Genomic DNA, 12172 nt, shown 5'->3' on the forward strand with positions numbered 1-12172 from the left:
CTTGAAAACTATGATAGACAGAATCGATGAAATGATCCTTATGATATGTCCTACCTAAGAATTCTTTTGAGTCAAAATTGTCCTACAACTCCCCTTCAAAGGCAAAAATTGAACCAGATGAGAGATTCAGGCTCCTAGGGGTCTCTTGTTTTTAAATGTTTATAATTCACTTTTTAACAATCAAGCACTATATTTTTCTTTTAAAAAGATTAAAAATGGAACTAATGAATTTTCTGAAGTCTACGGAAATGCAAACTAAAATGAAGCAGGGGGCATCTACCCCTCCCAATGCATGTGGTCCATACATTGTAATTATATTTTTGTTGTTGTTGATGTTTTTATTGCGTGGAATCAGAGTTATCAAACTTTTTGTGATATTGTTCTGTTTTCTTGTTGTTTTTGTTAGTCTAAGCTCATTTCATTTGAATTTGTCTAAGGATTTTGATGCCGAATATTTGCAATTATAAATGGACACACATTTTCTGAATTAAGATATTAAGCTCTTTTTCAATTGAAGTAGGGGTATACTGAATTCCTTGGACTGTTATTTACATGTAGATGATTTTAAACTTTCTTATAAAAACAAATTGTTGATTACATAGTAACTCTCAGTAATACACATTAAATATATTCTTAACTTACATTCATTTATCAACAAAATCAATAATTGTGCAAAAATCATGATATCTTCTTTTTCAATGGCACAGTATCAATATTTACATTTAATGTAAATTGTCTATAATAAAAATAAATCAAAAACAGTACAAAGTGTAAACAGGAGTAAACAGAGACTAGAACAGGGAACAAGTCTGGTAAATGTTTAGGCGGTTTGAAAGACAAACTTCCTGCTGTTAGAGCAACCATTCCAAGTATAGACAGTAAGAACTGAAAAATAAATAATTGTACATCATTCTTTAAGAGATAAAGAAAAAAAGATATAATGAAGGTACATGTATGCTATAAAAGTCACATTTATGCAGATTTGTACAAAAAATGATTTCGTTAGTTGGCAAAAAGTTCTTAATTAATTGTGAACAAATAATAAAGAATTAAAAACTACATTCATTTTCAAATACTGTATATTTTCCCTGTTCTACATATGTAACTTGAAAAATTGTGGGTATCTACATGTGATGCCCAACCATCCTATATCTCAAGCAGTTAAGAAGGAGTTGTGCTTAATAGATATGTGGACAGACCAATGTACCAATGGATAGATGGGCAGAGAGTGAAATCCACATATACCCCACCAACTTTGTTTATAGGGTTATAAAAATACACAGTGTAGTTCAAAAAATTCTATCTGATAAAAAAGAAAATATTTTATGAGGTGTATGAAATGTTTTGCACTTTACGTTTATAAACATAGAAATAAACATGGAGAGTAGAACTGAAATAACTAAGGAATTTCAATGCATCTTGAATTAAAGTTAAAATTTGACCAATATATTGTACCCTTAATAATAAAATGTTTTTCAATTCTCAAAGGGAGAAAATTGGCTCAAATCTTGGAACTGAGAACTTACTGAAAATTTCTGCATGAAATTTTTCCATCCCTTGTATGTAAAAACATCATAAAGGGACAATGCTACTAATAAATACAAACAGGTTGTTCCAATAAATGCTATGGTTAATCCATCCTTCATCAATAATGGAAGCATGCTGAAAATAAGTAAAACTATAGCAAGAGAATGATTAAAGAGAGATGTCAGGTAAATGTTCTTATCAAAACAAAACTTACTGTGTTTCTAACACCAAAAAATGATGAAAATATAAAGGGAATTCCCTTTGTTGGACACAGAAAATGATGTGTGGACAAATTGACAGTGGTAAACAATTTATATGCCAATCACAATACTAATGTACTACAACTAATTTCAACCACTTTTTTAAGCTAAATCGTAATATTGTTTTCAGAATTGAGCCTTGAAAATGTCAGATGAAATTATAATTTATCAAGAGGTTTTTTTTATAAAAAAAAAGATGGTTGAATTGTAATTTTTCAAAAGAGCAGTTCTGCCTCACCAAATTATAAAGATTACAGTGCTTTATATAGAACTTAGATATATAAACCTGGTCTTGCATCTATTTTCATTACTATGATGATTACCTGAAGGTAGACACTATCCCAAACCAAATACACCAAAATGGATCTGTGTTCATTTGTAAACAAACAACTCTAGAAAAAAGTGGTACATGATTATTGAAAAAATGGTTTTACTTGTAAAGACTGTCATATAGACAGAATCCCAGATATTAATTATATGGTTTTGAACAAATAACAAGTTTAAGTGATTAATAGGTACTGTTTTTTTTGTGTGCATATTTGACCATAACCAAATTAGGGCTGTTCCATTTAAATCTACATGGGAAGGGGTAATGCCGATTTTTTTATTTTTCTCTTGGTGGGGGGTAAAACATTTTTTTATATATTGGTAGGGGTATGTTTGATAAACTGAATTATGTTGGTAGGGGTGAAGTTTCATCTCTAAAATTCAATACACCTGGGGTTGGGAGATATTGATGCTCCGATTTCCAAAAATTTAGTACTACATGTACGTTTTTCAACAGAATGATAATTTGTTTATATTTTAGTTTTCTCTGGTGGTGGGGGTTATCTAAAGAATCAATAATATGTTAGCGATGTTTTTTTTTTCTATATTGGTAGAGTGGGGTCTTTACAAGTTGTGTCCCTCCTCCCCTCCCCATGTAAATCCATGTAAATTTAAATGGAAGAAGCCTTTAGGCAGAATAAGTGTTTAAAATCATTATTATGTAAACTCTACTAAATTTATGTGAGATTTCTGAAAACGAGTGTAAATTTTATGCAATTTTGTAAGAGTAATAATATCATTATGTATAAGGTAAAAGACACTTACAGAATATAGGATCTTTGAATGTGGTTTTTACTAATAAAACAGAAACAAGACTCAACCAATTTTTCTTTCAGATGTCTTTAAGAAGAACAAGCCATTTCATACATAGAAGAAAACAAAAATCGCAGCAAGACAAAATGCATCCTTATCATATCAACTTCAAATCAATATCATGATTAGGAAGATGAAAAATAAATGATGTAAAAGAAAATACAAAAAAATCATCATTACCATATAGGATTTAGGTGGTAAAAAATGTACATGCAATATAAATACTCAACTCACATAGCAGGAATTAAAATGCTTTTCTCATGTACTTGGAATGAAAATAGGAAAAATACTAATGATGAATTGATCTGAAAAAGAGAGAATGTTATATACCTGTAAAAAAAAAATTATTAAAATGATACAGCTTAATATTTGTCAGGTCCTGTAGAAATAAGGTCATTCAATGTTAATTTCTTTGTTCTTATGACACTATTCTATAATGTATAAAAGAGTCGTGCAAATGTATTAATTACCATTCTGTGTAAGAATCAGGTAAAGGGTGGCACGTCATTTTCTTAATTAGTTTTTTTTATGCCTAAAATACATTCAATACATCTAGAAAACAATCGAAAAGCTATTTAAATGTATCCTGAAGCATCTATGACATAGATATTTTTTGACTGCTTATATAGGAAAAAAGTGCCAGAAAATTTTCTTGCCATTTTTCCATAATGCATTTCAACTAAATTTGACCTATTAATATATTAAAAAGGCAAACTTTAAAAACACACTGATGGTTATGTCTGGAGGTTCTGAGATATAAATACATAGATACTGCAATAAAATCTCTGCATTTTTTCATGTGCCACACCTTATACACATTTGCCTGATTTTATTATATCTAAAGTACTTAAGCGGTTATAAATTTCTGTGAAAATTTTTGAAATAAGTGCTCTTAGGTAGCAAATTTTTTTGCTCTTTTGATCACATAACAAGTAAAGTGAAAAATTCAAACATGAAAAAAATTACCCATAAAACAGAACTTCAATGTGAATGTTAATTGTAGAACTGAATGCTAATACTTACCAATGCTAACTTAAATCTTTCAACACTAGGTCTAATCAATAAATCTATTGCAGATGGTAGTAGCATAAGAAGTGTGCTTGCTAAACTATAAAAAAAAAAAAACAACCAAAAACATACACAAAAACTCACAACCACAACATGATGACCATAATAAGTAAGATTTGACATTTTCATTGATGTACTGTAATTTAAAAGGGGAATTGTTCCATGGGGTCGGCCTCCCCATTGTTGAAAATGTTTTGTTAATTTCATGCAAAATTTGGTCAAAAACAAGTAAATATTAGCCAGTAACCCCTATATTTACTGGAACCACTCAAGATTCACACTGTTTAGCTCTCACTGTGTAAATCATTCTCAACAAATATCAAGTGACCTATAATTTTTTTTTTTTTTCAAAATTTTCTCTAAGGAGTATTTTTAAATGTTTGAGTATGAAATCAAGTAATTTTTGTCAAAATGTTACATGATAGTATCTGAAATACCTTAACATTGTATAAACAATATTCAATTGATACAGTGCATACTAATACCACATAAACTTACCATAATAAAATGATTTTATCTACTGTAAAAATTTTCTTCAACTTGATTACAACTGACAAGGCACACCAAATGTTTGATACTTTATCCTGCAATAAAATAAATAAAAAAAAAAGTTTAAACCTGTACTAAGATCTTTGATCTGACATTTTCATTCAATTGATTGATTGATTAATTGAATGTGATTTTACATCATATGGCAGACTTTTCATGCATTTCAGAATGAAAATATTTTATCAATCCAAAAGACCCTACTTTGTACTAGTCTGACAAACTAGGTTTGATTTTTATTGTGCAGGGTATGACGTTAAAAGGTTGTCCTATTGCCTGGGACAAGAGAAACTACAATTCTGATAGGTCAAATTTAATTTATACTTGCCTGGAGGAAAACCAAATCTTATATATCTTTCAACATGTTTTTACTAAGGTCGTAAAGGAACAACTAGATTTCAATGTGGGAATGTAGAATTTCCATGAATTTGTCAATAGGACAAGGTTAATAAAATAATGTCATACTCTTACATGCTAGCTCACAGAAGCAACAGCCTGCAGATAGGAATGCAAGCCCACTTGGACACATTATTCTGACTTCATGTCAACCAGTTGTCACCTCATCTGCTATGTGCCACATGCATGGAGGAGAGCAATGACTTACAATTTTGAAGTCTAGGTTGGGGATTGAAAGAACAACTTCTTTAACTCTAAGCAAACATGCCACCATGAAACCACATATTAGGTCAAAAGAATGAAAGAAATATATGCTAGGTCTAACTACATATTCTGGGTGATTGTGATTTTGTTCAATGCAATAATAAGAATAAAAATTTCACAATAGTTGAAATATTAATAATTTTTTTAAGTAGTCTTGTTTAGCTCATTTTGGCTCTATAACAAAACAATTTAAAATTATAAATACAAAAAAGAAAAAGGATGAAGGTAGGCTCATTTAAAAAATGTAAAAGTATGATAACTTGTGCTATGAAATATTTTATTTACCAACAACAATTACAGAACTTTCTATTAAAACTTACCTCATATAAACCCCTAGCAAAAGGAAATAGACGATTTAACACCTGTAGTGCTGATTCTACTGTAGATAAGAATGGAAGCCAACATATCAGAAAAGTAAGAACTACAGTAAAACCAATCTTCACAAGCCTGAAAAATCTAATATTAACAAAAATACATATTAAAATATACCTTTGCTAATGTGTAATTTGAAATCAAGGTAACTTGTTAAAAATATTTTACCACTATTTTCTGATGATGCAAACATTTATTCTTACATTGTACATTTCTGTTATTTTAAATGAATGATTTATCTTAATATCAATGCAACTTTTACAAATAACAGAAAATTTGTTTTTACATGAAACAAATACAATAGTTTATTCACTGTTAACACATGTGATTGCTGTCAAATTTGCAAATACAGGGAAACCGGTCTTACTGAACCCCTTTTGGATTTTACAATTGGTTGGATTTGGACAGGTGTTTGGTTTACAATGGTTCAGAACACTATAAAACTAATATAGTGGGTCTTTCAAAAGTGTCTGGTTTTGACAAGTTTTGGGTATTTTTAGGGTTTAATTAGACAGGTTTCTTTGTCCAAGATAACTTGTAATCATATTTTATTTTTTTGTTGGTTGAACTATGATTTTGAAGAAATATGTTTACACATTTACCCATTTTGAATCTTGCTATGTACACAAAGTCCCAGTAGATAACAGAAGAAAGGCATGGCATGATACAGTTCCATTTGTTTGTAGTTCAGAGCTAGACAGAATGCTATGGATCCCAGCAATTCTTGACCTTTACTTAAGAAAAGGACACCAAACAACAAAAAACCTAAGCTGACACAGTTATATCTATGGAACAGTTATGGAATTTACATTTATTAAGCAAGCAAGTAAATGTGATACTGTGGGCAGGTGACACAACTTTGGACCAAAAAATCATGTCAGATGACACAAATTATTTTGTTGAACTTTTAACGTGAAACCAAAAAATCAAAACAGGATTTTTTTTTTTCATTTACATGTACAATGTGAAGAAATATGTTTAGGCCTAAATAAAATTTATCCCATTGTTAAATAAGTATTTTCATAACTTCATAATTACATTTACTTCCACATATAATTGTATAATTATGCAAGTCAGAAAATGTCAACCAAACTATTTTTATTAAACGATTAATTTAGCCCTATACAACAATGTCTGTCATTTTCCCTCAAGGCAATTTTATGTTTAATTAGCAGTTGAATTTTACCAACTAAAAATTAATGCAATAAATGAATGTACAAACTAGGCATACAAAAATGTGCAGAATTCATATTCTGAATCTGTTATTGAATGTTTAAGAGCTAAGATAAAATTAAACAGTGAACTAGTGAATTAAATGTCTCAGAGTTCATAATGTATATATTTAACAATAATACAATGAAATTACAGCAATTTTGTAAAAGTAAGCTTAAAAAATATGTTACTTGGTATTATCCCTTCCAGGCAGTATCAACCCAGAATGGAAAAAAACTTTGCCAAATTTTGTATGGGGCTTTTGGCAGTTCTCTAATATTGTATCTACATATAATTTATTTGTTTACAATTTATTCAGATTTTGTGATATTTTTAAAGGAAATTACTTATTAGATTTGAAAAGTGAAATGAACCATTTGGAATCTAATATTTTAATACATTACTAATACCTAGTTCTACTATATTCAGAATGTAATCAAAACGTAATCAGGATTACCGGGTACATGTATTTGGCTAAGTAATTGATTAAATTATATAACATGAAATCAGATTTTGGATGATTAATGATTGTAAGATTACTTAAAAAATTTAATCAATTACGACTAATTAACAATTACAATTACCTCATCTGTGGTCAAAACCCCCAGAATCAACTTCAGCCTTTCATATATGGTATGGCATCTTGTGGTATAATTTCATAAAGATCCATACACTTTACTCAAGTTATTGTCTAGAAATCAAATTGTTTATGGATGCCAGGTGATGACATTGACACCAATAGCATGAAACCATTATACTACTGCAACTTTTTTATAAACTTATATAAAATACAAAATGTAGGGAATATTTCATCAAAAGGATACTGGAAATGTCCATGGTCAATCAGTATCAAGCCAGGATACAGAAGTGTCATCAAAACCCCTCTACTCTGAAATTACAAAGTCAAGATATTCTCCTCCAGAAAATAGAATTTAAAGCAACAATAAATGTAATGTAGGTTTAGATTCATATTTTTGTTCATTTACTAGGCTAAAATGAATAATCTTATTCAAAAACAATCTATATGTTCTTGGGAAAATAAGATAATGACATTTAACAATTTATAATGTATGTGAGTTGAGGAAGAATCTGAATTGAAATTCTTTTTTAAACCAGGTTGAGCTGTGTGCTAATCATAGTCACTGCCAGTATTTCCAGTTTTATCTTAAGAAGAAAATTAATGTTTTAAGTTTTTTTACCAATAGTCTTTCTTCTGTTTCTATCTGTTTGAAGAGTAAGAATACCACAGGAAAAAATAATAACAGATCTATAACCAGCACTGAAAAATAATAAAAATGTTACTAAGAATAAACTTTTTGTATTTCCTCAAATGTCCAGGGTTAGTTTTTAATTACAGTCAATATTACAAACCATAAATCTAAGAATAGATAGAATTTTCTTTTTTCTTTTGAATTTCTAAACAGTTGAATTAAAAAGAATTTTTAACAATCCAGGGTCATTATCAAAACAGTTTGTGCTTCTTGTCACCAGAAATAAAATACTAAGTATTAAAATAAAGATTTCGTTATTCTTTCATGAAGCAAATAAGGTAACTTGTACATCAATTGATTGATTGATTGATTGTTGGGGTTTAACGTCCGAGCAGCAATATTTCAGCTATATTCAGACACTGTATATCGAATAAGTCACTTGTACTTACAGTAAGATTTAAACATACCTGTATATCGCATGAACAGTTTATGATTGTAGCTTTCAAATCCTCTTGAAGACTTCAGTTCAACCCACTTTGGATTAATCTTGTGTGCTCTAGGTCATAATATTGGAAAATTAACTAATGTTATTTCAACTTAAAAATATATTATAAATAAATTACAAAATAAAGACCCTATACTGAACAATTTTTAGATAAAGACATTTATATAACTTAACATCTGTGTTTCATTATTGCTGACCATGTATAATGTAAAAAATGAAATTATCAAATTTCATTTCACATGTCTTTAGAGTGAACTGAAATCTTTTTTTTTCTTTTTTTTTTTTTTTATCAAACTAACAAAATAGATTAAAGCAATACATGTAAATATATATGTGAAAACTTACATGAACCCACAGACCCAGCTGTGATATGCTGTCAGTGGCGGATAGTCTAGTCCCCAGTACATAAGATCATTTGATGTTGTGTTTACATACCTGAAATTGAGGCAATTACATTAACACTCACAACTAAGTTTGCTGTTTTTTTTTAAACATGTAAGTAATAAAAGCTGACCCTGGACTAAACAAAAGTATTTCCAATTTTAGATACCCACACAAATGTGAATGTGTACATTAAATGGTACCTTATATGGACATAATATCTTAAATTACCGTTAAAACTGTCATCTACATAAAAATGTAGTTAAATTAATGCTATTTCATGAAATCTGGATTTTTCACAAATTTAAATTAAATTGTAAGACGGAAATTCTGGGTCCATCCCTTAAGTACTAAAGCTTTACAATATTTTAATATAGTTAAAATACTTGTACACATATAATGTATATACCATTCATGAACTGGCAAATTATATGTTATCTCCATCCAATGTCTTTGAGCTTCGTAATCACCAAACATAGGTTTCTTGCTAGCTCCTGTAATTCACATGGAATTCATTATAATATTTGCATGAAAAAGAATAGTTATTAAGCAAATCATAGTTTTTTTTCCCCTACTGCTGTAATTTCCTATTGTGTTCCCTTACTAATTTTACCTTTTTCACTATTTTTACAAAAAAAAAAAAATGGAGGATGGAGAGCCTCTACATGCTAATCATCCACACAACCAGTTTGTGTCAATAACACACAGAATCTTGATGGAAATGCTTCATTTACTTTAGTATTAAATGTGGAAATTGTGAAAAATTCATTTATACAAATATACATATACACAAAATGATACAAATACAATAAAAGTTATTAAATCGTATCTGATGTAACATATGTCAATTAAAAATCATTCAGAGTTAAGACAAAATATGCACATTTAAAAAATTTGAAAGACTAATTTAAATAAATATAACGAGAATAGGTATGGTATATATGTCAAACAGACAACAACCCACCCAGATGAAAATCTCAGCCAAAGGTTTGTACATGCAGAAAGATTGTTTTGGTACATGATTCTGTCTTTTTTAACCATAATGCTGTCATTCCAGACAGCAATCACAAGCTAGTGAGTCTTGATCATGTCTCTTTACAAATGAAGCATATCCATTCACACAGTCCTTTGTAGAAACAAAAATTTTAAGAACATCATATGCATTAGCACTGAAGTACTTTTTAACACTTGGGATATTTACAGTTTTGTCCAAGATTTTACTACATTTTTTTAAACATCTGGTAAAGATGATGCATCAACTTTGGCACAAGTCATCATAACTTCTGTGACTTGTTCTGTGTCTGACTAACATAAAACATGTCAATTTTCAAGCACAGGGGCTATCCCACTATCAAACATGCAGCCCAAATAGTATATAACACGAATAGAAAACTGTCCATTTTATTAAGTGTGATCACAATTCACTAAGCCATTAATAGTCGTACATTTGTGGATAAGTTAGACAATATTTCTGTAACTAGTAGGTGTTTCTGTCACAATTCCATATGTTAGTGACACAAATTGTATGTGTGGATGATTAGCCTGAAGAGGCTCCCCAATCCACGAATGTGTGGACGAGCAGCAATTACTTAAATTTAACGAAAAAGGTGATAAACTTCCCATGCAATCCAAATGGCTTCTGAATGCTGAACACTGTTTAACAAGATAAAGCATTTACATATATTTAAAATATTTCTGTCACTGATAAAAACAAATAAAGGGCATTTTTTTTTAATTCAAGGATCCTTTAACTGAGAGAGCAACCAATTAACCATTATATTTTTATGGGTTGTACACACTAATCAATAGTCAAACTAAACATTTATGACAAATTTTGCAAACCACCACTCAGGACTGATTGAGAAGGAGCTATGATAATAGTTTCTTACCCACATAATAACAATACTACTTTGGATTGCTCTTAACATTTTGAATCCTAATACTTTGTTTGTTTGTTCGGGTTAAACGTTCGAGCAGCAATATTTCAGCTATATTCAGACGATGAACATGAAATTGATGATAAAATGAACATGAAATGATGATGAAATGAAAAAGGAATGGGATACAAGGACAATGGGGTCGAGAAATTTTGATTGCCACTGGAAATAGGGAGAGGTGGGTAGGGTTGGGCAATTTAGCCTCCTGCGGCGGAGCCCTATGGTTCCTACTCCATGAGAATACCACAGTAGGGTTCTTTAATATGCAAGGAACGTGGCATCTTTCCCAACACGGTGCACCACTATGGTTTGCGGTCTGGTTTTCCGTACAATAGCTTGACAACCCCAGCATGTAACACACTAGGGGTACCCCATTCCACCACCTGGGGCACACATCCCAGTTGCTCTGTGGGCAGAGCGCCCTATTTAGTCACCTTTTACAACAAGCTCAGCGCTGCTGCAGGCCTATTCTTTTAACACCCGGACCCTAATACTTACAAGGCAAGAGTAAGCACAAAAGTTACTTTTAGAATGAAATGGTAGTGGACAAGTACTTTTTAAATTCCAATTTAAAAAGTCTTGTCTACTCCGTTCCGAAATAAAGTAACAAGCGCTAACCTACTTCCATCTCGTGCCAATTCACACATATTACGATTCAAAATGTCAACAAAACAGGGTATCTCTGGGAAAATAATAATAACTTCAATAAAAAATGAAAATTTTTTAGCAAATATGGTATCAGCATACAGAAAAATGATTCTGGAATCAAACTAGGCAGGTGTGACTGCGACATGCACAATTTCAAATTCAATTTGAAAGTTGTTAGAAGCGGTAGAACTTGAAGGGCGTACTCCACTGTACCGCTGAATCTCCAACTTTTTGTATGGCACATGGTTCTGACCCCAACTCGATATATCAAAATCCAAATAAAAAAGAGGAACGTTGCAGGGTCAGAGGAAATTCGGACTATGCTGTTCCACAACATACCTGAATAACTATTTAATGAAATACACATTCTTATTGCAATTGCAATGAATGATTGTAAAATGCATAACACCAAAAAATTGGTTTCATTCTTCATTTTAGACAGTTTTACGGGCACCTGCCACAAGAATCGGAAATTGACACGAAAAACAAACTCTTCGATGTCAATCCTGATCTTAAACCGAGTATATTCATTAATCTATATTAAGCGTAAGGGTGAATTTGATAAAAATTGACAGCTTCATTATCTCCATTTAAAAAGATTGAATTTGGAGACTTCATTTCAAAGTTTTCAAATTTTATTATGACACAATGGGTATTTTGCAATTCTACCAGCAACAATATATCTGAAGAAATAATGTGTGATGT

The 12172-nt window shown here is 30.5% G+C and overlaps 1 protein-coding gene across 1 annotated transcript; it reads right to left on the bottom strand.

Moving 5' to 3' along the window:
- Nucleotides 1–673: 673 nt before the first annotated feature.
- On the bottom strand, nt 674–12020 carry LOC148628570 (dolichyl pyrophosphate Man9GlcNAc2 alpha-1,3-glucosyltransferase-like). The gene is made up of 14 exons (XM_088590486.1): nt 11807–12020; nt 9292–9376; nt 8847–8936; nt 8464–8552; nt 7985–8064; nt 7610–7674; nt 6176–6358; nt 5522–5657; nt 4494–4579; nt 3951–4035; nt 3162–3232; nt 2111–2179; nt 1527–1662; nt 674–885 (listed from the first exon to the last, which is right to left on the bottom strand). Exons 1-14 carry the CDS (start codon nt 11898–11900, stop codon nt 679–681), a joined length of 1476 nt encoding a protein of 491 aa, XP_088446612.1. The 5' UTR covers nt 11901–12020; the 3' UTR covers nt 674–678.
- Nucleotides 12021–12172: the final 152 nt, after the last annotated feature.

Source organism: Perna viridis, chromosome 1, assembly GCF_037379345.1.
Source record: "Perna viridis isolate PV_CMFRI_1.1 ecotype Kerala chromosome 1, ASM3737934v1, whole genome shotgun sequence".
NCBI classification, from domain to species: Eukaryota; Metazoa; Mollusca; class Bivalvia; order Mytilida; family Mytilidae; genus Perna; species Perna viridis.